This window comes from Cololabis saira, chromosome 22 (genome assembly GCF_033807715.1).
Source record: "Cololabis saira isolate AMF1-May2022 chromosome 22, fColSai1.1, whole genome shotgun sequence".
Taxonomy (NCBI): Eukaryota; Metazoa; Chordata; class Actinopteri; order Beloniformes; family Belonidae; genus Cololabis; species Cololabis saira.
In genome coordinates this window covers 36,421,267-36,446,266 of record NC_084608.1, presented here as the reverse complement: position 1 = coordinate 36,446,266, position 25,000 = coordinate 36,421,267, and the positions used below count along the sequence as shown (strand labels likewise).

At 41.4% G+C, this 25,000-nt stretch overlaps 1 protein-coding gene across 1 annotated transcript in view; it reads right to left on the bottom strand.

Annotated features, from left to right (window-relative positions):
- Positions 1-25,000, bottom strand: part of LOC133422981 (sodium channel protein type 3 subunit alpha-like) — a gene marked incomplete at its 3' end in the record, with an annotated part of 137,844 nt that overhangs the window by 107,891 nt on the left and 4,953 nt on the right. Inside the window, exons 4-7 of the mRNA XM_061713053.1 lie at positions 23,955-24,044; positions 23,412-23,540; positions 16,830-16,921; positions 5,923-6,165 (exon numbers count right to left, since the gene is read on the bottom strand). Of these exons, the coding sequence (XP_061569037.1) occupies positions 5,923-6,165; positions 16,830-16,921; positions 23,412-23,540; positions 23,955-24,044 (554 nt within the window). The remainder of the gene's footprint in view (positions 1-5,922; positions 6,166-16,829; positions 16,922-23,411; positions 23,541-23,954; positions 24,045-25,000) is intronic.

The following is a 25,000-nucleotide window of genomic DNA, read 5'->3' as shown; positions in this document are numbered from 1 at the left end:
ATAAAAACATTTGCACAACTAATGTGCTTCTGAGACTTTGCAGCGCTGCAGAAATTAAGAGAATTGTCTCAGCGGGGCGGCAGGCGAGCGGTTTTATCTAATTCCTTTTAAAACTCCAGAGCCGTAACAAACCCCTTCGTCCAGCGGTGAATTTACACGAGGAAAATCTGCAGGTCTGACAGCAACGACAGGGAGAGTTATTGGTCAAAGTGAATTAGACGGAGACACTTTTAATCTGCTCCCTGGCGACGCAGCGACGCAGCGATAGCCGTCAGCGGCTAATCTGCTGAGCTAACGTCTTTACCCAACCCCCATCCATCAGAGCCGGGATTCGTTTACGCGGAGCGGCTGGAGGCCGAGCTTTACCTCCTCATACGTAGTTTAGAGAGAATACAACCATAAATCAGTTCACGCTGAACTCACATTAATGTCTGTTACTTTTATTCAGGAACCCGTCACTTTAGCGGTGAATAAAGGCTGGATCCACCCAAAGCTCGTAGCTAGTCATCCATCCTTCCATGTCATCGTGGGATTGATTTAGAAAATAAAAGGAGTTAAATGTGCTACATAAATACATTTTACTTGACCTTTGACCTTGTTAACAGACACAAAACGTAATCAGAAATAAAGACTTGTGTCCTGGGACTCAATTTCCTCTTTTTCCTTGAGATGGTTTAGGCATGTACTATTCCTACTAAATAGACCCTCCAGAAAAACGCGAGCTAAAATCCTTAATTCTGCGGGCTAAAATCATTGATTATGCGGGCTAAAATCCTTGATTCTGCGGGCTAAAATCATTGATTCTGCGGGCTAAAATCCTTGATTATGCGGGCTAAAATCCTTGATTCTGCGGGCTAAAATCCTTGATTCTGCGGGCTAAAATCATTGATTATGCGGGCTAAAATCCTTGATTCTGCGGGCTAAAATCATTGATTATGCGGGCTAAAATCCTTGATTCTGCGGGCTAAAATCATTGATTCTGCGGGCTAAAATCCTTGATTATGCGGGCTAAAATCCTTGATTCTGCGGGCTAAAATCCTTGATTCTGCGGGCTAAAATCCTTGATTCTGCGGGCTAAAATCATTGATTATGCGGGCTAAAATCATTGATTCTGCGGGCTAAAATCATTGATTATGCGGGCTAAAATCATTGATTATGCGGGCTAAAATCCTTGATTCTGCGGGCTAAAATCCTTGATTCTGCGGGCTAAAATCATTGATTCTGCGGGCTAAAATCATTGATTATGCGGGCTAAAATCATTGATTCTGCGGGCTAAAATCCTTGATTCTGCGGGCTAAAATCATTGATTATGCGGGCTAAAATCCTTGATTCTGCGGGCTAAAATCCTTGATTCTGCGGGCTAAAATCCTTGATTCTGCGGGCTAAAATCCTTGATTCTGCGGGCTAAAATCATTGATTATGCGGGCTAAAATCCTTGATTCTGCAGGCTAAAATCCTTGATTCTGCGATTAAATGTGCGGGTTTTTTATGTGCTTTTATGCGGTGAAATTGCGGAATATGCTGGAAGTTGCGGAATATGCGGAAAGTTGCAAAATATGCGAAATATGCAATAAGTTGCGGATTCGGCGCTGAGCTCTTCCCTCTTAAATTCAGCGGGCTGTCTCGTCTGATCTGAGGTCGTAGGCGAAAAAAAAAGGAGAGCGCAGGTGGAGAGGAGAGGGGCGGAGGTCCGTCTCTCTCCCTCCAGCCCGCGGCTCAGCTCGGGTGATTGCCGGGCGCACCGACACGGCGAGGGGACGAGCCGGAGCTCCGTCACCCCACGCGTCCGCCGCCAAGATCCCCAAGTGGATGGGAGCTCCGCCTCCGCCGGCCTTCGCGGGCGCAGTGGTGCGCGGGCAGCGCAGATCCTGAGTTCACCGGCAGCCTCGCCCACCGTGCAAGCGGGGGGCTCGGCGGAGACGGCACTCCCTTTTTCCTCTCACCCCCGCGAGTGAGAGCTGCTGTTTGGGGGTGGCGGTTTCTGCGAGGGGTGCGGAGGTCCCGGGCGGGTCCCGCACGTCGCGACCGGGCGTCCCGACATGTCACTCACAAAACTCCCCCCTTTTTCCAAACTTTATGCGAAAATGTGCGGCGATGATGCGGTGAAATCAAGTGAGCCCCGCATAATTCGCATATTCAGCGCGGACATATGCGATCATCGCGGGAAATATGCGCCCTTTCAGGAATAAATGTATCCCCGCGTAATCTGCGCCATTTGGCTGATTATGCAATGAATTATGCGATCGCGTAATCGCGTTTTTCTGGAGGGCCTAACTAAATACCTGGCTAGGTTTAGGCATTTAGTACTAGCACTGCTACTACTAACTACCTCGTTAGGTTTAAGCTTTTAGTACTACTATTACTAGCCTACTACTAACTACCTGGTTATGTTTAGGCATTTACTGCTACTAACTACCTGGTTATGTTTAGGCATTTACTGCTACTAACTACCTGGTTATGTTTAGGCATTTACTACTACTAACTACCTGGTTATGTTTAGGCATTTACTACTACTACTAACTACCTGGTTATGTTTAGGCATTTACTACTACTAACTACCTGGTTATGTTTAGGCATTTACTACTACTAACTACCTGGTTATGTTTAGGCATTTACTACTACTAACTACCTGGTTATGTTTAGGCATTTACTACTACTAACTACCTGGTTATGTTTAGGCATTTACTACTACTAACTACCGGGTTATGTTTAGGCATTTACTACTACTAACTACCTGGTTATGTTTAGGCATTTACTGCTACTAACTACCTGGTTATGTTTAGGCATTTACTACTACTAACTACCTGGTTAGGTTTAGGCATTTACTACTACTAACTACCTGGTTAGCTTTGGGCATTTACTTCTATTATAGACTAATCACTTCATAAATGGAATGAAGGATATGAACATTTCTGCATTTTTAGACGGTAGAAAGTACCGGGATAGAAGATTTACAAGAAGGTGAGAGAAAAGTTGCTGAAGCAGCATTTGTTTTGAATTTGGATACAGGAAGAAGAAGCAGAAATGACGGTAATGGTGTCATCATGTTCTCCGTGCGTCGCTGGTTTGATCCAGATATCCTGAATGATTAATTACCATGTAAACGGAATATTCCCAATGTTTCAGGAACCAGAATATTAGCAATAACCTGAATGTTGACTGCATGTAAACGTAGTCACAGACGTCCGTGACTCTTATGGCTCCGGCCAGCGGAAGCTGCTGAGCCAATCAGCTTCTAGCTCTGGTGTTCATGTGTGTTTGGGTGGGGGGTGGACGCCTGCCGTCTCCGAAGACACGGGACAAACGGCATGATGGGAAAGCATGAGAACATCGATCTGCGCTGGTCCCGCCGAGCCGAGCCCAAGGCCGAGCTAAAGGCCGCGCTAACGGCTCTCAGGTTTCACGGCAGCTTTTAGAGGTCGATGCCGGAGCCGGCGAGGGACGTTTGCTTTACGTGATGGATGGCAAAGCAAACTGGAAATGAATAAATAGAAGGTACATTAGCAAACGCCGCATGTCCCGACAAACCTGTTCCCTGTAAAGTCAGACGGCACCTGGATGTGCAGCTGCAGCGACGCAGCCACGCTTTTACTCCAGATTACTCAAACTGCTAACAGCAGGAGCACAATCCTGCACAGATAAATCATTTAAATGATGCTGACTCTGTTTCTGCCGTATGCTGAGAACAAAAACCTCGTAGTATTTCATAAATACCATGCTACTAAATCAGACTGAACTGGTCCAGTTCTGCTGAGACAAACGCTACGGTCACATGTGCAGAAGCACGGATCACCACAGCAAAACAGGCTAAAAAAGGTAAATAACTAAAAACAGCTAATTCAAAAATTATTGAATTATTTATATATATATACATTTTTTTAATATTTTTTATTTTTTATTTTTTTATTTATTGAATTAAATTATTGAATTAAAGCCAAAATTGAAAGATGTATTTAAAATTGATATAAACTACCTTGTTGCAGCTATCCTTCCAGTTCCAGTTTTTGATATTATTATGTTTTGCCTTTGCTTTGTTTATTTTGTCCTTTTTTGTTTGTTTTTTATCGTTGTATTATCATTTTTTTCTGTTTTTCTTATTATTAATTATTAATATTAATTGTTTTCATGGAATGCTTAGGTCCGAGGGGTTTGGAAGGGGTGAAAATATGTGTGTAATGTTTGTTTGAGATCACTGTGGATGCCACCATTTATAATAAAACGGATCACTACGGCAACAAAACAGGCTAAAAAAGGTAAATAACTAAATAGCTAAAAATGAAGTATCATCGAATAAAAACAATTAATTTGAACATGTTTAACAGATAGCAAACAAAGCAGTAGCATCATTAGCGGTTGTTAAGGCGCCGGAGCCCTGAGGTCACGAACAAAGATGGCCGCCAAGCTTTCAGGCCGTAGAAGAAGAGCTGGACCAGCGTCCTGTGACATCACAAACTAAGCCTCTCTTCATCCTACTGTTGGTAAAAAGTAGCTGGCCGGGCAGGCAGGACAACAAAATGTAATAATTTATTCATATTATTATCATTCAAAGATGGTTATCAATATTAGTGTTATTATTATTATTATTATTATTATTATTATTATTATTATTATTATTATTATTATTATTATTGTTAGTATATTTTACCATTATTATTATAGGAATCGGATGGATGAATGGGATGCGTCTGGGGCCCTCCGTTGTCGGATGTCACACACACACACACACACACACACACACACACACACACACACACACACACACACACACACACACACATACACATACACATACGCATACACATACACATACACACACGCACGCACACGCACACGCACACGCACACACACACACACACACACACACACACACACACAGACTCACACTCTCACACACACACACACACACACACACACACACACATACACATACACACACACACACACACACACACATAGCCACACACACACACACACACACACACACACATAGCCACACACATAGCCACACACACACACACACACACACACTCACACTCACACACACACACACACACACACACACATACACATACACACACACACACACACACACACACACACACACATAGCCACACACATAGCCACACACACACACACACACACACACTCACACTCACACACACACACACACACATACACATACACACACACACACACACACACACGCACACACACACACACACACACACACATAGCCACACATTGTGTATATAGTGTATATATATGTATGTGTATGCGTATATAAATGTATTCACAATGCACATATATATGCCTTAGGTTCTTACCAGCATGGCATTAACCATTAATGTGTGCAAACAAAAAAAACAAAAGTAGCTAGCCTGAAGCTAACTGGGACACGCCCACCTCAGGAAGTTACCAATTTTAGCTTAGCATGCTAAGCTTATGCTAATCTATGATTCTAACTTGTGTTACCCAAAATTCAATCTGGTCAAATATGTGCTAATATGCTAATTTCAGATGCTACTGACACAATATGTGAAAACAGGACTAGTAGAACTGAAACCAGGACTAGTAGAACTGAAACCAGGACTAGGAGAGCTGAAACCAGGACTAGTAGAACTGAAACCAGGACTAGTAGAACTGAAACCAGGACTAGTAGAACTGAAACCAGGACTAGTAGAACTGAAACCAGGACTAGTAGAACTGAAACCAGGACTAGTAGAACTGAAACCAGGACTAGTAGAACTGAAACCAGGACTAGTAGAACTGAAACCAGGACTAGGAGAGCTGAAACCAGGACTAGTAGAACTGAAACCAGGACTAGGAGAGCTGACACCAGGACTAGTAGCCCCGGCGTAGCCGCTCACCTTCGTCCTGCAGGAAGTCCCTGACGGAGCTAATAGACCTAGCGTAGACGCTCACCTTCGTCCTGCAGGAAGTCCCTGACGGAGCTCCAGGTCTTGTTGTTGCAGTAGAAGGAGGCGTTAGCCGGCAGGCTAGCGTTAGCGCAGAGCGCGGTGCTGCGGACGCACTTCTGCCGCAGGTTCCCCATGAAGAGCTGCAGGCCGATCAGCGCGAACACGCTCAGGCAGAACACGGTCAGGATCATCACGTCCGCCAGCTTCTTCACCGACTGGATCAGCGCGCCCACGATGGTCTTCAGGCCTGGGGACGGGACAGCAGGACCGGGGGGACCGGGTCAGGACCGGGACAGGACCGGGTCAGGACCGGGTCAGGACCGGGTCAGGACCGGGTCAGGACCGGGACAGGACCAGGTCAGGACCGGGACAGGACCGGGACAGGACCGGGTCAGGACAGGGTCAGGACCGGGTCAGGACCAGGTCTAGACTAGGACCCGGAAATTTTGTGAATAAAGTCGAAATTTTGTGAATAAAGTCGAAATTTTGTGAATAAAGTCAAAATGTCCAGAATAATGTTTAAATACAATTTCGTGAAAAAAGTGGAAATTTTGTGAATAAAGTTGAAATTTCGTGAATAAAGTCGAAATTTTGTGAATAAAGTGGAAATTTCGTGAATAAAGTTGAAATTTCGTGAATAAAGTCAAAATTTTGTGAATAAAGTCGAAATTTCGTGAATAAAGACGAAATTTTGTGAATAAAGTCGAAATTTTGTGAATAAAGTCGAAATGTCCAGAATAATGTTGAATTACAATTTCGTGAAAAAAGTCAAAATTTTGTGAATGAAGTGGAAATTTTGTGAATAAAGTCGAAATTTCGTGAATAAAGTCGAAATTTCGTGAATAAAGACGAAATTTTGTGAATAAAGTCGAAATTTTGTGAATAAAGTCGAAATTTTGTGAATAAAGTCGAAATGTCCAGAATAATGTTGAAATACAATTTCGTGAAAAAGTCGAAATTTCGTGAATAAAGTTGAAATTTCGTGAATAAAGTCGAAATTTCGTGAATAAAGTCGAAATTTTGTGAATAAAGTTGAAGTTTTGTGAAAAAAGTTGAAATTTCGTGAATAAAGATGAAATTTCGTGAATAACGTCGAAATTTTGTGAATAAAGTCGAAATTTCGTGAATAAAGTCGAAATTTCGTGAATAAAGACGAAATTTTGTGAATAAAGTCGAACTTTTGTGAATAAAGTCGAAATTTTGTGAATAAAGTCGAAATGTCCAGAATAATGTTGATATACAATTTCGTGAAAAAAGTCGAAATTTCGTGAATAAAGTCGAAATTTCGTGAATAAAGACGAAATTTCAAGAATAAAGTCGAAATTTCTGAATAAAGTCAAAATTTCGTGAATAAACATCAGAACCGGGTCTAGACTAGTTCTTACCGGCCTCGGGTCAAACAGGTCAAACTGAACTCTGCCGAAGAAAATCAGGGCCATGCAGGAGAAAAATATCTGAGAGGGAAAGATTTATTTTTATTGTGCACTTCGAGAAAAAAATCAAAATGTCGAGAATAAAGTTGAAATACAATTTCAAGGATAAAGTCGAAGTTTTGTTAATAAAGTTGAAATGTAAAGAAAAAAGTCGAAATGTCGAGATTAATGTTACAATTTCAAGAATAAAGTTGAAATTTCGTGAAGAAAGTCCAAATTTTGAGAATTAAGTTGAAATACATTTCGACTTTTTTCTCGTAATTGTACTAATCTCGACATTTCGACTAAGGTCATAATGAAAATAAGTTCTTCCTCTTCTAAAATATTGTTTTTATTCTTCTCCTGCATGGCCCTAATACTCTCAAAGACATTAAACATTAGAGGGTTACGAACACTCGTTTTTAGAAACCCCAGTCAGAAAAGGGGCAACTGATTTGTATTTCTGGGCAGAACAAACCAAAGATCCATCAACTAATCACTTCCAACCGGCACGACCAGTTCTGGGTCGGCCGGCCCTTCTGGCCCCTAGATGCTCTTAGCCACGCTTAGCTACTTTTAGCTGCTCTTAGCTGGCCTTAGCTACTTTTAGCTGCTCTTAGCCACGCTTAGCTACTTTTAGCTGCTCTTAGCCACGCTTAGCTACTTTTAGCTGCTCTTAGCTGGCCTTAGCTACTTTTAGCTACTTTTAGCTGCTCTTAGCCACGCTTAGCTACTTTTAGCTGCTCTTAGCCACGCTTAGCTACTTTTAGCTGCTCTTAGCCACGCTTAGCTACTTTTAGCTGCTCTTAGCTGCTTTTAGCCACACTTAGCTACTTTAAGCTGCTCTTAGCCACGCTTAGCTACTTTTAGCTGCTCTTAGCTGCTTTTAGCCACACTTAGCTACTTTTAGCTGCTCTTAGCTGGCCTTAGCTACTTTTAGCTATTTTTAGCTGCTCTTAGCCACGCTTAGCTACTTTTAGCTGCTCTTAGCTGGCCTTAGCTACTTTTAGCTATTTTTAGCTGCTCTTAGCCACGCTTAGCTACTTTTAGCTACTTTTAGCTGGCCTTAGCTACTCTTAGCTACTTTTAGCTGCTCTTAGCTGGCCTTAGCTACTTTTAGCTACTTTTAGCTGCTCTTAGCCACGCTTAGCTACTTTTAGCTACTTTTAGCTGGCCTTAGCTACTCTTAGCTACTTTTAGCTGCTTTTAGCCACACTTAGCTACTTTTAGCTGCTCTTAGCCATGCTTAGCTACTTTTAGCTGGCCTTAGCTACTTTTAGCTACTTTTAGCTGCTCGTAGCCACACTTAGCTACTTTTAGCTGCTCTTAGCCACGCTTAGCTACTCTTAGCTACTTTTAGCTGCTCTTAGCCATGCTTAGCTACTTTTAGCTACTTTTAGCTGGCCTTAGCTACTTTTAGCTACTTTTAGCTGTTCTTAGCCACGCTTAGCTACTCTTAGCTACTTTTAGCTACTCTTAGCTGCTCGTAGCTACGCTTAGCTGGTCTTAGCTGCTCGTAGCTACTTTTAGCTGGTCTTAGCTACTCGTAGCTACTCTTAGCTGGTCTTAGCTACTCTTAGCTACTCTTAGCTACTCGTAGCTACTCGTAGCTACTCGTAGCTACTCTTAGCTACTCTTAGCTGGCCTTAGCTGGCTTTAGCTACTCTCAGCCGGTCTTAGCCGGTCTTAGCTAGTGTTCTCTGCTCCTAGCTGCTCTTAGCTACTCGTTTGAAAACCCTACCCGTTTAGGTTCTTTCACCTCAAAACTGACACTAAATAAATATTTTTTAGGCTTGAAATGAAAGTTGATGAAGTTAAACATCAAACATCTCAGTTAGTCCTGCCCCGTTTCCTCTGATCTGGGTTTCTGGTGATTAGGAAGTAAAACTAGAGGAAAACTTAACAACGTAACGTTAAACTTTAGCATGAGCACATAACGTTAAACTTTAGCATGAGCACATAACGTTAAACTTTAGCATGAGCACATAACGTTAAACTTTAGCATGAGCACATAACGTTAAACTTTAGCATGAGCACATAACGATAAACTTTAGCATGAGCACATATTCACTACGAACATCCAGACAAACGAGAACCGGGTTAACGACAGAAACACATGGAAGGGGGGCAGGCCAGTCCACCAGAGTCCACATGAGACCAGTCCACCAATTCCGTGAAAAAAGTCGAAATTTCGTGAATAAAGTCGAAATTTTGTGAATAAAGTCGAAATTTCGTGAATAAAGTTGAAATTTCGTGAATAAAGACCAGACCAGCTCTTTAGTGCCGCCCTAGTGGCTCCTGGAGCTTTTTAATCTCGACATTTCGACTTTTATCTCGATATTTCGACTTTTTTCTCAACTTTTCGACTTTTTTCTCGTCATTTTGACTTTTTTCTCGAAATTTTGACAACAGCTGGAGCTTTTTCAAAAATGTTTTACCTTTTCTTTCCTTTTTTTCATTATTTTTTTTCTTTTTTTCTCTTCTTTTTTCTTTTTTTCCTTTTTTTCTCTTTTTTCTAACTTTTTCTTTTCCTTTTTAATCTCGATATTTCGACTTTTTTCTCGACATTTCGACTTTTTTTCTCAACATTTCAATTTTATTCTTGAAATTTTAACTTTTTTCTTGAAATTTTGACTTTTTTCTGGAAATTTTGACTTTTTTCTCGAAATTTTGACTAATTCTTTCTAAACATTTTGACTTTTTTTCTCAACATTTCGACTTTATTTCTCAACATTTCGACTTTTTTCTCAACATTTCGACTTTTTTTCTCAACATTTCGACTTTTTTCTCTAGATTTCGCCATTTGCCTTCATTCTAAGGCTTATACAAGACTTTTCATTTTTTGCGGCTCCAGACATATTAGTTTTTTGTGTTTTTGGTCCAATATGGATCTAAAACATTTTGGGTTGCCGACCCCTGATCTATCCCAACGTAGAACCTTCTATCTCAACGTAGAACCTTCTATCCCAACGTAGAACCTTCTATCTCAACGTAGAACCTTCTATCCCAACGTAGAACCTTCTATCTCAACGTAGAACCTTCTATCTCAACGTAGAACCTTCTATCCCAACGTAGAACCTTCTATCCCAACGTAGAACCTTCTATCTCAACGTAGAACCTTTTTCAAAAATGTTTAACTTTTATTTTCCTCTTTTTCATCTTTTTCTCTTTTTTTCTCTTTCCTTTTTTTCTTCCTTTTTCCTTTCCTTTTTAATCTTGACATTTCGACTTTTTTCTCGAAATTTTGACTTTTTTCTCGAAATTTCGATTTCTTTCTCAACATTTCGATTTTTTCCTCGACATTTCAACTTTTTAACTCAAGATTTCAACTTTTTTCTTGAAATTTTGACTTTTTTCTCGAAATTTTGACTTTTTTTCTCAACGTTTTGACTTTTTTTCTTGACATTTTGACTTTTTTCTCGAAATTTTGACTTTTTTCTTGACATTTCGACTTTTTTTCTCAACATTTCGACTTTTTTCTCGACATTTTGACTTTTTTTCTCAACATTTTGACTTTTTTCCTCGACATTTCGACTTTTTTACTCAAGATTTCAACTTTTTTCTCAACATTTCGACTTTTTTCTCAACATTTCGACTTTTTTCTCGAAATTTTGACTTTTTTCTCGACGTTTTGCCTTTTTTTCTCAACATTTCGACTTTTTTTTCTCAACATTTCGACTATTTTCTCGACATTTCGACTTTTTTCTCAACATTTCGACTTTTTTCTCGACATTTCGACTTTTTTCTCAACATTTTGACTTTTTTTCTCGAAATTTTCCCAACGTAGAACCTTCTATCTCAACGTAGAACCTTCTATCTCAACGTAGAACCTTCTATCTCAACGTAGAACCTTCTATCCCAACGTAGAACCTTCTATCCCAACGTAGAACCTTCTATCTCAACGTAGAACCTTTTATCCCAACGTAGAACCTTCTATCCCCACGTAGAACCTTCTATCTCAACGTAGAACCTTCTATCTCAACGTAGAACCTTCTATCCCAACGTAGAACCTTCTATCTCAACGTAGAACCTTCTATCCCAACGTAGAACCTTCTATCCCAACGTAGAACCTTCTATCCCAACGTAGAACCTTCTATCCCAACGTAGAACCTTCTATCCCAACGTAGAACCTTCTATCTCAACGTAGAACCTTCTATCTCAACGTAGAACCTTCTATCTCAACGTAGAACCTTCTATCCCAACGTAGAACCTTCTATCTCAACGTAGAACCTTCTATCATAACGTAGAACCTTCTATCCCAACGTAGAACCTTCTATCTCAACGTAGAACCTTCTATCCCAACGTAGAACCTTCTATCTCAACGTAGAACCTTCTATCCCAACGTAGAACCTTCTATCCCAACGTAGAACCTTCTATCCCAACGTAGAACCTTCTATCCCAACATAGAACCTTCTATCCCAACGTAGAACCTTCTATCTCAACGTAGAACCTTCTATCCCAACGTAGAACCTTCTATCTCAACGTAGAACCTTCTATCCCAACGTAGAACCTTCTATCTCAACGTAGAACCTTCTATCTCAACGTAGAACCTTCTATCCCAACGTAGAACCTTCTATCCCAACGTAGAACCTTCTATCCCAACGTAGAACCTTCTATCTCAACGTAGAACCTTTTATCCCAACGTAGAACCTCCTATCTCAACGTAGAACCTTCTATCTCAACGTAGAACCTTCTATCTCAACGTAGAACCTTCTATCTCAACGTAGAACCTTCTATCTCAACGTAGAACCTTCTATCCCAACGTAGAACCTTCTATCCCAACGTAGAACCTTCTATCCCAACGTAGAACCTTCTATCCCAACGTAGAACCTTCTATCCCAACGTAGAACCTTCTATCCCAACGTAGAACCTTCTATCCCAACGTAGAACCTTCTATCCCAACATAGAACCTTCTATCCCAACGTAGAACCTTCTATCCCAACGTAGAACCTTCTATCCCAACATAGAACCTTCTATCCCAACGTAGAACCTTCTATCTCAACGTAGAACCTTCTATCCCAACGTAGAACCTTCTATCTCAACGTAGAACCTTCTATCCCAACGTAGAACCTTCTATCTCAACGTAGAACCTTCTATCTCAACGTAGAACCTTCTATCCCAACGTAGAACCTTCTATCCCAACGTAGAACCTTCTATCCCAACGTAGAACCTTCTATCTCAACGTAGAACCTTTTATCCCAACGTAGAACCTCCTATCTCAACGTAGAACCTTCTATCTCAACGTAGAACCTTCTATCTCAACGTAGAACCTTCTATCTCAACGTAGAACCTTCTATCTCAACGTAGAACCTTCTATCCCAACGTAGAACCTTCTATCCCAACGTAGAACCTTCTATCCCAACGTAGAACCTTCTATCCCAACGTAGAACCTTCTATCCCAACGTAGAACCTTCTATCCCAACGTAGAACCTTCTATCCCAACGTAGAACCTTCTATCCCAACATAGAACCTTCTATCCCAACGTAGAACCTTCTATCCCAACGTAGAACCTTCTATCCCAACGTAGAACCTTCCAGCTCACCCAGATGTTCATCTGCGGCGGTTCCGGTTCCGAGGTCCAGTTCTCGGCTCTGATGGGACCGTGGTTAGTTCCCGCCTGCATGCTAGCCGTGAGCTCCTGAGCCGGCGGTGCGAGGCAGCTACGGCTAGCGCAGCTAGCAGCTACTGCTAGCGCAGCTAGCAGCTACGGTTAGCGCAGCTAGCATGCAGGACCAGAGCCCCGGCCCGGCCAGGGTTTGGTTCCCGGTCCCGCGGGTCTCTTAGCAGTTCTTAGCTCAGGGCTCGGCAACCCGCTTTTTCAAAAATGTTTCACCTTTTTTTTTCTTTTTTTTTTTTTCTTCTTCTTTTTTTCCTCTTTTTTCTTCCTTTTTCCTTTCCTTTTTAATCTCGACATTTCGACTTTTTTCTCGACATTTCGACTATTTTCCTCAAAATTTTGACTTTTTTCTGAACATTTCGACTTTTTTCCTCAAAATTTTAACTTTTTTCTCGACATTTCGACTTTTTTCTTCAAAGTTTTGACTTTTTTCTCAACATTTCGACTTTTTTCTCGACATTTCGACTTTTTTCTCAAACTTTTGACTATTTCCTCGAAATTTTGACTTTTTTACTCAAGATTTCAACTTTTTTCTCGAAATTTTGACTTTTTTCTCGAAATTTTGACTTTTTTTCTCAACATTTCAATTTTTTTCTCGACATTTCGCCATTTGCCTTCATTCTAAGGCTTATACAAGAATTTTCATTTTTGCATTTTTTCTCTTTTTTTCTTCCTTTTTCCTTTCCTTTTTAATCTCGACATTTCGACTTTTTTTTCGACATTTCGACTTTTTTCTCGAAATGTTGACTTTTTTCTCAACATTTTGACTTTTTTTCTCAACATTTTGACTTTTTTTCTCAACATTTTGACTTTTTTTTCTCAACATTTCGACTTTTTTACTCAAGATTTCAACTTTTTTCTCCAAATTTTGACTTTTTTACTCAAGATTTCAACTTTTTTCTCCAAATTTTGACTTTTTTTCTCAACATTTCGACTTTTTTCTCGACATTTCGACTTTTTTCTCAACATTTTGACTTTTTTTCTCGAAATTTTCCCAACGTAGAACCTTCTATCCCAACGTAGAACCTTCTATCCCAACGTAGAACCTTCTATCTCAACGTAGAACCTTCTATCTCAACGTAGAACCTTCTATCCCAACGTAGAACCTTCTATCCCAACATAAAACCTTCTATCTCAACGTAGAACCTTCTATCCCAACGTAGAACCTTCTATCCCAACGTAGAACCTTCTATCCCAACGTAGAACCTTCTATCTCAACGTAGAACCTTCTATCCCAACGTAGAACCTTCTATCCCAACGTAGAACCTTCTATCCCAACGTAGAACCTTCTATCCCAACGTAGAACCTTCTATCCCAACGTAGAACCTTCTATCCCAACATAGAACCTTCTATCCCAACGTAGAACCTTCTATCCCAACGTAGAACCTTCTATCCCAACGTAGAACCTTCTATCTCAACGTAGAACCTTTTATCCCAACGTAGAACCTTCTATCTCAACGTAGAACCTTTTATCCCAACGTAGAACCTTCTATCCCAACGTAGAACCTTCTATCCCAACGTAGAACCTTCTATCTCAACGTAGAACCTTTTATCCCAACGTAGAACCTTCTATCCCAACGTAGAACCTTCTATCTCAACGTAGAACCTTCTATCCCAACGTAGAACCTTCTATCCCAACGTAGAACCTTCTATCCCAACGTAGAACCTTCTATCCCAACATAGAACCTTCTATCCCAACGTAGAACCTTCTATCTCAACGTAGAACCTTCTATCCCAACGTAGAACCTTCTATCTCAACGTAGAACCTTCTATCCCAACGTAGAACCTTCTATCTCAACGTAGAACCTTCTATCTCAACGTAGAACCTTCTATCCCAACGTAGAACCTTCTATCCCAACGTAGAACCTTCTATCCCAACGTAGAACCTTCTATCTCAACGTAGAACCTTTTATCCCAACGTAGAACCTTCTATCTCAACGTAGAACCTTCTATCTCAACGTAGAACCTTCTATCTCAACGTAGAACCTTCTATCTCAACGTAGAACCTTCTATCTCAACGTAGAACCTTCTATCCCAACGTAGAACCTTCTATCCCAACGTAGAACCTTCTATCCCAACGTAGAACCTTCTATCCCAACGTAGAACCTTCTATCCCAACGTAGAACCTTCTATCCCAACGTAGAACCTTCTATCCCAACGTAGAACCTTCTATCCCAACGTAGAACCTTCTATCCCAACGTAGAACCTTCTATCCCAACGTAGAACCTTCTATCCCAACGTAGAACCTTCTATCCCAACGTAGAACCTTCTATCCCAACATAGAACCTTCTATCCCAACGTAGAACCTTCTATCCCAACGTAGAACCTTCTATCCCAACGTAGAACCTTCCAGCTCACCCAGATGTTCATCTGCGGCGGTTCCGGTTCCGAGGTCCAGTTCTCGGCTCTGATGGGACCGTGGTTAGTTCCCGCCTGCATGCTAGCCGTGAGCTCCTGAGCCGGCGGTGCGAGGCAGCTACGGCTAGCGCAGCTAGCAGCTACTGCTAGCGCAGCTAGCAGCTACGGTTAGCGCAGCTAGCATGCAGGACCAGAGCCCCGGCCCGGCCAGGGTTTGGTTCCCGGTCCCGCGGGTCTCTTAGCAGTTCTTAGCTCAGGGCTCGGCAACCCGCTTTTTCAAAAATGTTTCACCTTTTTTTTTCTTTTTTCTTTTTTCTTCTTCTTTTTTTCCTCTTTTTTCTTCCTTTTTCCTTTCCTTTTTAATCTCGACATTTCGACTTTTTTCTCGACATTTCGACTTTTTTCCTCAAAATTTTGACTTTTTTCTGAACATTTCGACTTTTTTCCTCAAAATTTTAACTTTTTTCTCGACATTTCGACTTTTTTCTTCAAAGTTTTGACTTTTTTCTCAACATTTCGACTTTTTTCTCGACATTTCGACTTTTTTCTCAAACTTTTGACTATTTCCTCGAAATTTTGACTTTTTTACTCAAGATTTCAACTTTTTTCTCGAAATTTTGACTTTTTTCTCGAAATTTTGACTTTTTTTCTCAACATTTCAATTTTTTTCTCGACATTTCGCCATTTGCCTTCATTCTAAGGCTTATACAAGAATTTTCATTTTTGCATTTTTTCTCTTTTTTTCTTCCTTTTTCCTTTCCTTTTTAATCTCGACATTTCGACTTTTTTTTCGACATTTCGACTTTTTTCTCGAAATGTTGACTTTTTTCTCAACATTTTGACTTTTTTTCTCAACATTTTGACTTTTTTTCTCAACATTTTGACTTTTTTTTCTCAACATTTCGACTTTTTTACTCAAGATTTCAACTTTTTTCTCCAAATTTTGACTTTTTTACTCAAGATTTCAACTTTTTTCTCCAAATTTTGACTTTTTTTCTCAACATTTTGACTTTTTTTTCTCAACATTTCGACTTTTTTACTCAAGATTTCAACTTTTTTCTCCAAATTTTGACTTTTTTACTCAAGATTTCAACTTTTTTCTCGAAATTTTGACTTTTTTTCTCAACATTTTGACCTTTTTTCTCAACATTTTGACTTTTTTTCTCGAAATTTTGACCTTTTTTCTCAACATTTTGACTTTTTTTCTCAACATTTAAATTTTTATCTCGACATTTCGCCATTTGCCTTCATTCTAAGGCTTATACAAGAATTTTCATTTTTTGCGGCTCCAGACATATTTGTTTTTTGTGTTTTTGGTCCAATATGGAACTTTCAACACTATGGGTTGCCGACCCCTGTCTTAGCTAGTCTTAGCCCCGGCCCAGCCAGGGTCCGGTTCCCGGTCCAGCTACGTGTAGCGCAGTTAGCAGCTCCGGTTAGCGCAGCTAGCAGCTCCGGTTAGCGCAGCTAGCAGCTCCGGTTAGCGCAGCTAGCAGCTACGGTTAGCGCAGCTAGCGGCCTCACCTGGGATGACAGAGATGGTTTTCAGGGCTCGCAGCACCCTGAAGGTCCGCAGCGCCGACACGTTACCCAGGTCCACAAACTCAGTCACATATCTGCAGACGGACAGAAGACGGGACAGACGGACACACGGCGTCAGCTAGCGGCACAGGACAAGACATCAGCAGTGGAACAGAGGAGACATCAGCAGTGGAACAGAGGAGACACTGATGGGAGCAGCGCGGGGTCGAACGGCGCGGGTTCGAACGGTGCGGGTTGGATTCCCGCTGAGCAGGGGAAGTCAGAGATCAGTCCTGCTCATGAGCACAAACCGGAGAACATGAAGCTAATCAGAGATCAGAGATATTTACTGGCTGGTGTTAGCTACTCTTAGCTGCTCTTATCTGGCTGCTACCATAAACGAGACTCAAAGAAAACATAATTTCAAATGGTTTTTGAGAACCGAGAACTAGGAATGTGTGATATTTTACCGTTCACGATAAACCGTCAAAAAAATTCCCCACGGTAAGAATTTGTATCTCACGGTAAAAACGATAAATTCCTGTTGACGTTTTTGTGTAAATCTGATTTATGGAAGGAAGGAAGGAAGGAAGGAAGGAAGGAAGGAAGGAAGGAAGGAAGGAAGGAAGGAAGGAAGGAAGGAAGGAAGGAAGGAAGGAAGGAAGGAAGGAAGGAAGGGAGAAAACAAGGAAAGGAGGAAGGAAGGGAGAAAAGAGGGAGGAAGGAAGGAAGGAAGGAAGGAAGGAAGGAAGGAAGTAAGGAAGGAAGGAAGGAAGGAAGGAAGGAAGGAAGGAAGGAAGGAAGGAAGGAAGGAAGGAAGGAAGGAAGGAAGGAAGGAAGGAAGGAAGGAAGGAAAGAAAGAAGGAAGGATGGAAGGAAGGAAGGAAGGAAGGAAGGAAGGAAGGAAGGAAGGAAGGAAGGAAGGAAGGAAGGAAGGAAGGAAGGGGGAGAAGGAAGGGAGAAAACAAGGAAAGGAGGAAGGAAGGAAGGAAGGAAGGAAGGAAGGAAGGAAGGAAGGAAGGAAGGAAGGAAGGAAGGAAGGAAGGAAGGAAGGAAGGAAGGGGGAGAAGGAAGGGAGAAAACAAGGAAAGAAGGAAGGAAGGAAGGAAGGAAGGAAGGAAGGAAGGAAGGAAGGAAGGAAGGAAGGAAGGAAGGAAGGAAGGAAGGAAGGAAGAGAGTGAGATAGATTTATAGTTAAAAAGGTGGAGTTGAATTGGTATTTTTTTATCGTCATTTTTATCGTTATTGCGATAAATTCCAGAAATTATGGTGATACATTTTTTAGCCCATCCCTAGTCAGAACTTCTTCCTCCACAATCTTGCGGCTGAAGCGTTTGTTAGCCGAGCTAGCATTCATTTCTGATTCGTTTGGACAGAACCGTGAACCGTTTCTGCTTCGATTCTCCGGTTAGCGTCACAAGCTCAGAGTCGTATCCGACTTTCCCTCGGGTCATGTGACTCAGGCAGCCGGCTCTCCTGATTGGCCGGGGAGCGGGCGGTGGGCGGGGCCTGCTGCTGCGGGGCCTGCTGCTGCGGGGCCTGCTGCTGCGGGGCCTGCTGCTGCGGGACCTGCTGCTGCGGAGCCTGTTGCTGCGGGGCCTGCTGCTGCGGGACCTGCTGCTGCGGGACCTGCTGCTGCGGGGCCTGCTGCTGCTGGGCCTGCTGCTGCGGGGCCTGCTGCTGCGGGGCCTGTTGCTGCGGGGCCTGCTGCTGCGGGACCTGCTGCTGCGGGGCCTGCTGCTGCGGAGCCTGCTGCTGCGGGACCTGCTGCTGCGGGACCTGCTGCTGCGGGGCCTGCTGCTGCTGGGCCTGCTGCTGCGGGGCCTGCTGCTGCGGGGCCTGTTGCTGCGGGGCCTGCTGCTGCGGGACCTGCTGCTGCGGGACCTGCTGCTGCGGAGCCTGCTGCTGCGGGGCCTGCTGCTGCGGGGCCTGTTGCTGCGGGGCCTGCTGCTGCGGGACCTGCTGCTGCGGAGCCTGCTGCTGCGGGGCCTGCTGCTGCGGGGCCTGTTGCTGCGGGGCCTGCTGCTGCGGGACCTGCTGCTGCGGAGCCTGCTGCTGCGGGGCCTGCTGCTGCGGGGCCTGCTGCTGCGGGGCCTGCTGCTGCGGGGCCTGCTGCTGCGGGACACGGCAGACACCACGTTTAACGACGAGACCAGGTGAAGCTGCTCCGCCCGGCGCCCCCTGCTGGCGGCGCCCGGGCCTTACCTGGGATGACCGAGATGGTTTTCAGCGCTCGCAGAACCCGGAAGGTTCTCAGCGCCTGCAGGTTCCCTACTTTGATAAACTCTGTTAGCAGCCTGGAAAAAGCCCGGGAAAAACCAAACAACAGAAGAAGAAAAGAGACGACAGAGTCTGAAAATGTTGTTCTCGGTCAAGAAACATAACCTTGGTTTGTCGGAGCGCCAACGAGTGACGGGGGTCGTTACCGTGGCGACCAGCGCCAACGAGTGACGGGGGTCGTTACCGTGGCGACCAACGCCAACGAGTGACGGGGGTCGTTACTGTGGCGACCAACGCCAACGAGTGACGGGGGTCGTTACCGTGGCGACCAGGTAACAAAACCAACGCTGGAACCAGAACCAGTTATTTCAGGGGCCTTTGTTGGAGTTTGTGTCTTTTACGAACTAATTTGTCCAATTAATTCAATTAATAATTAATTAATTTGTCCTCGTGGGTAAATTGTACATTTTAAGACTAGTTGGTCGCTCCAGTACAAAAAACAGGCGGTAAAACTAAAAACCTGGAAAAGAAAAAGGTGGTAAAAGTAAAAATATGTTAACAAAACAGGTGGTAAAATTAAAAAATTGGTAAATAAAACAGACAGTAAAACTAAAAACCAGGATCAAAAACAGGCGGTAAATCTAAAAACTTGGCAACAAAAAAAAGCAGTAAAAAATAAAAAACCCGGCAAAAGAAACAAGCGGTGAAACGAAAAACCTGGGAACAAAAAACAGACAGTAAAACTAAAAACCTGAAGAAAATAACAAGTGGAAAACCAAAAAACCTGGCAACAAAAACAGGCAGTAAAACTAAAAACCTGGTAAATAAAACAACAGTAAAACTAAAAAGAGACGACAGAGTCTGAAAATGCTGTTCTCCGTCAAGAAACACAACCTTGGTTTGTCGGAGCGCCACCGAGTGACGGGGGTCGTTACCGTGGCGACCAGCGCCACCGAGTGACGGGGGTCGTTACCGTGGCGACCAGCGCCAACGAGTGACGGGGGTCGTTACCGTGGCGACCAGGTAACAAAACCAACGCTGGAACCAGAACCAGTTATTTCAGGACCTTTGTGGGAGTTTGTGTCTTTTACGAACTAATTTGTCCAACTAATTTTAAAATGTACATTTTAAGATTATAGGGACTTGTTGGTCGCTCCAGTACAATCCAGTAGAACAAAAAACCTGGGGAAAAAACAGGTGGTAAAATTAAAAACCTGGTAAATAAAACGGTGGGTGAAACTAAAAAATTGGTAATTAAAACAGACAGTAAAACTAAAAACCTGAGAACAAAAACAGGCGGTAAAACGAAAAAAATGGCAACAAAAACAGGTAGTAAAACTAAAACCTGAGAACAAAAACAGGCGGTAAAACTAAAAGACTGGGAACAAGTGGTAAAACTTAAATCAGAGAACAAAAAAAGAATTAACAAAAAACCTGATGAATAAAAGAGGCAGTAAAACAAAAAACTTGGTAAATAAAACAGGCAGTAAAACTAAAAATCTGGCAAAAAAAAAGGCGGTAAAAATAAAAACCTGGCAATAAAAACATGGCGGTAAAACAAAAAACCTAGGAACAAAAGCAGACAGTAAAACTAAAAAGTAGAAACGAGGATTTGGGTCAATAAATAAAGCTAAAAGGCAAAATTCAAGACGGACAAGAACCTTCAATAATCAATAATCATATCAGGATTCAGCTACGCGTATATTATTGATTTAGCTCCACGACTTCGCGGTGAAGAACCGAACTCGTCATGGCGGCGGCCATGAGGGCGGCGGCTGCTCTTAGCTCCTCTTAGCTCCTCTTAGCTGGCCTTAGCTAACTTAGCTGCTCTCAGCTACTTTTAGCTGCTCTTAGCTGTTCTCAGCTACTCTTAGCTGCTCTTAGCTGGTGTTTTTGTTTGCTTTTGGTTTCCTCTTCTGTTAAATAAGAGCACGCAGGACCAACACGCGCCGCTAAGCTTGTTTTCACCCGAATCCGGATTCCACGATGATCGGATCATTTATGCTTTTACACAAAGATGGCGCAGGATTCGATTAGCAGGTAGCAGCTTTTGCTCGTAATCGTGCTGGAAGTTCCACTTCCTGGTTTTCCATTAAACATTAATGATAAACGGGTCACGCAGTTAACGCGCTCTTAGATGCCCTCAGCTTTTCTTAGCATCTCAAAGCTAACATTAATGATAAATGGACAGCAAGTTGGACAACACTGAATCATCCCAATGGTCGAGCACGGAGGGGGGGGGCACCATGATGTGGGTTTAGAAGGGGAATTTATATATATATATATATATATATATATATATATATATATATATATATATATATATATATAATATAATATATTATAATATATATATATATATATATATATACATAGAGATAAATAAATACATTAAAAAAAAATAAAAATTAAAAAAAGAAAAAAACAGACAGACAAAGAAAATATATATAATATATATAAATAAAATAAATATATATGATGTATTAAAATATATATATTATATATTAAAAATGCATATATATATGCCTCAGGTTTTTACCAACATGGTATTAACCATTAATATAAATACAGACAATGCATGCTGGGGAACTTTTTCAACCGATGGTTGAAAACTGACTAAGTTTCACGTCATGAATGAGGAGACAAGCTTAAAAAGTTCAGGAAAATTTAAATTCATGTCCAAAATGTCAGAAACTGTAATTTACAGATAAAGGGCTTCATCTTTCAAATGTTAGAACTTTGTTGTCAGAGTAAAGAGTCACGAGGACCTAATCAGATATTTGTCCTGGTTCCTGTCAAAATAAAAGCCCAGAACAGAGAACGAGCCGAGCTGCTTCCTGCTGATCAAAGACGCTTTATTAACCGACGGCTCGGCCTCCGTTCCTCCTCTGAGCTTCTGTCGTCTCGTTTCTCCTGATTCTGCAAAAGCTGTGACAACCGGCTAAAGACGGACTCAAACTCCACGACCAGCTCGTATTTCTAATTCCAGAAGTTAATCCCATCAGGAAACAACGGTCCTGTCAGAGCGGCTGCCGGCTCTGAACGCTGCTCCCATTCTGGTTCAGTGTGGGCCGTTTCACTGCTTCCTGTTTCACAATAAAAGCTCCTTCCGGGAGGTGATTTTAATCTGAAACATCTGGGGGAAGCAACTTTATATATATACAGGACTGTATCAGAAAATTTGAATATTGTGATTTTCTGTAATGCAATTACAAAACCAAAAATGTTCAGCTTAAGAATAAGCAATATTAAAATAATAAAAGGCTTGCAATATTTCAGTTGATTTGTAATGAATCCAGAATGTATGACATTTTTGTTTTTTTTAATTGCAATACAGAAAATAAAGAACTTTATCACAATATTCAAATTTTCTGAGACAGTCCTTTACTTCTTAAATGTACTATTAATTGTAATTGTTTTCTTCTTTTCTTTATGGTTTATTGGTCTTTTTAACAGATGTTAGGTCTGCAAAGTGGTAAAAAAATAAATAAAATAAATAAAAAGTAATAATTTTATCAAAGTAGAAATATTTTTCTTTATTTTAGTGAAATAAAGTCCTGATTACGACAGAGTATTAGGGCCAAACTAAGACCAAAAAAAAGGGAATTTACGAGAATAAAGTCATAATAATATTAGAATAAAGTCGTAAAATTACGAGAATAAAGTCCCCCCTGCCCCCAGAACCAAATCATACGTTAGCATCTTATGTTAGCATTATACGCTGGCATCTTGCATTAGCTTCTTATGTTAGCAACATAAGTTACCATAATATGGTAGTATTCTACATTAGCATCATACATTAGCATCATAAGTTAGCATTACACATTAGCGTCATAAGTTAGCATCATATGTAGGCATCTTGCATTAAAAACATATGCTAGCAGCTTATATTAGCATCGTAAATTAGCGTCCTAAGCATCTTACATTAGCATAATATGTTAGTACCATATGCTAGCATCATACGCTAGCATCTTTCATTAGCATTTTACATTATCATCTTAAGTTAGCATTTTACATTAGCATCGAACATTAGCATTATATGTTAGCATCTTATGTTAGCATCGAACATTAGCATCATATGTTAGCATCGTATGTTAGCATCGAACATTAGCATCATATGTTAGCATTAGTCAAATCACTCGGGGACAGCTTACTGGTTTTATTAAGATATTTTTTCAGATTTTTGTGTTTATATTGATCTGGTGATCAGTGATTATGATCCGAGTTTAACTTTATGATCCGTGTTTACCTACGTTTAACTTGCGTTAACTCATGTTTACTCACGTTTAACTTGCGTTAACTCACGTTTACTCATGCATCTATGACTAGAACCGGTCCTAGGAACCCCCCGCCCCCAGAACTCACGCCATGAGGATGACGCTGAAGTCCAGCCAGTTCCAGGGGTCTCTCAGGAAGGTGAAGGGCCCGATGCAGAAACCCCGGGCCAGGATCTTGATGAGAGACTCGAAGGTGTAGATGCCGGTGAAGGTGTACCTGAAATAAATAATGTTCTTTATTTTACTGAAATAAGGTCCTGATTACCACGGAGTATTAGGGCCAAACTAAGACAAAAAAATTTGGAAATTACGAGAATAAAGTCATAATAATACGAGAATAAAGTCGTCGTAATATTACGACGACTTTATTCTCGTAATATTACGACAACTTTATTCTCATAATATTATGACTTTATTCTCATATTATTATGACTCTTTATTCTCGTAATTTCCTATTTTTTTTGTCTTAGTTCGGCCCTTATACGCCGTCGTACCTGATTGAAAGTAATAATAATAATAATAATAATAATAATAATTTTAAACAAGACAAAATCTTGATTTTGGGGGGGGGGTTAGAGGAAGTCTAAAGACGGAGAAGAGACGGGGTTGGGGGTTAAAAGACGTAACTTACTCCACATATTTGGTCCACAGCGCCGGCTCAGACATGGCCATGAAGCAGCAGTTGGTCAGGATGGTGCACATGATGAACAGGCTGAACAACGTGGAGCCGTCAAGGAACAACCAGGAGGTAGCATCATACGCTAGCATCTTATGTTAGCATCATACGCTAGTATAATATGTTAACATCACACATTAGCATCATATGCTAGCATCTTACATTAGCATCATACTCTAGCATATGTTAGCATCTTACGCTAGCATCATACGCTAGCATTAGCGTCTTAAGTTAGCATCATAGGTTGACGTCATAAGTTAACATCATATGTAGGGGATGTTACGTTAGCATCACACATTAGCATCATCAATTAGCACCCTATGTTAGCAACATATGTTAGCATCATATGCTAGCATCTTACATTAGCATCATAAGTTAGCATAATATGTTCGCATCACACATTAGCATCATACATTAGCATCTTACGTTAGCATCATACACTAGCATCATATGTAGGGATATTACGTTAGCATCATAAGTTAGCACCCTATGTTAGCATCATATGCTAGCATCTTACATTAGCATCATGAGTTAGCATAATATGTTCGCATCACACATTAGCATCATACACTGGCATCTTGCATTAGCTTCTTATGTTAGCATAATAAGTTAGGGTGATATGTTAGCATATTTCGTTAGCATCATAACTTAGCATCATACATTAGCATCACGCATAAGCATATTGCGTTTGCATCATACATTAGCGTCATAAATCAGCATAAGTAAGAGTCTAATGTAAGCAACATATGCTAGCATCTAACATTAGCATCATAAGTTAGCATCATACGTTAGTACCATATGATAGCATCATACTCTACCATCTTGCATTAGCATCGAACAGGCTGGTTGTATTTAGATGTTTTTCAGGTTTTTGTGTTTATATTGATCTGGTGATCAGTGATTATGATCCGGTCATCAATGATGACGATCAGCAGCAACTGGGTGCAGCTTTTACTTTGCATATGTGATTTTTTAATTAATATCGGTCTAATTTTAATTTC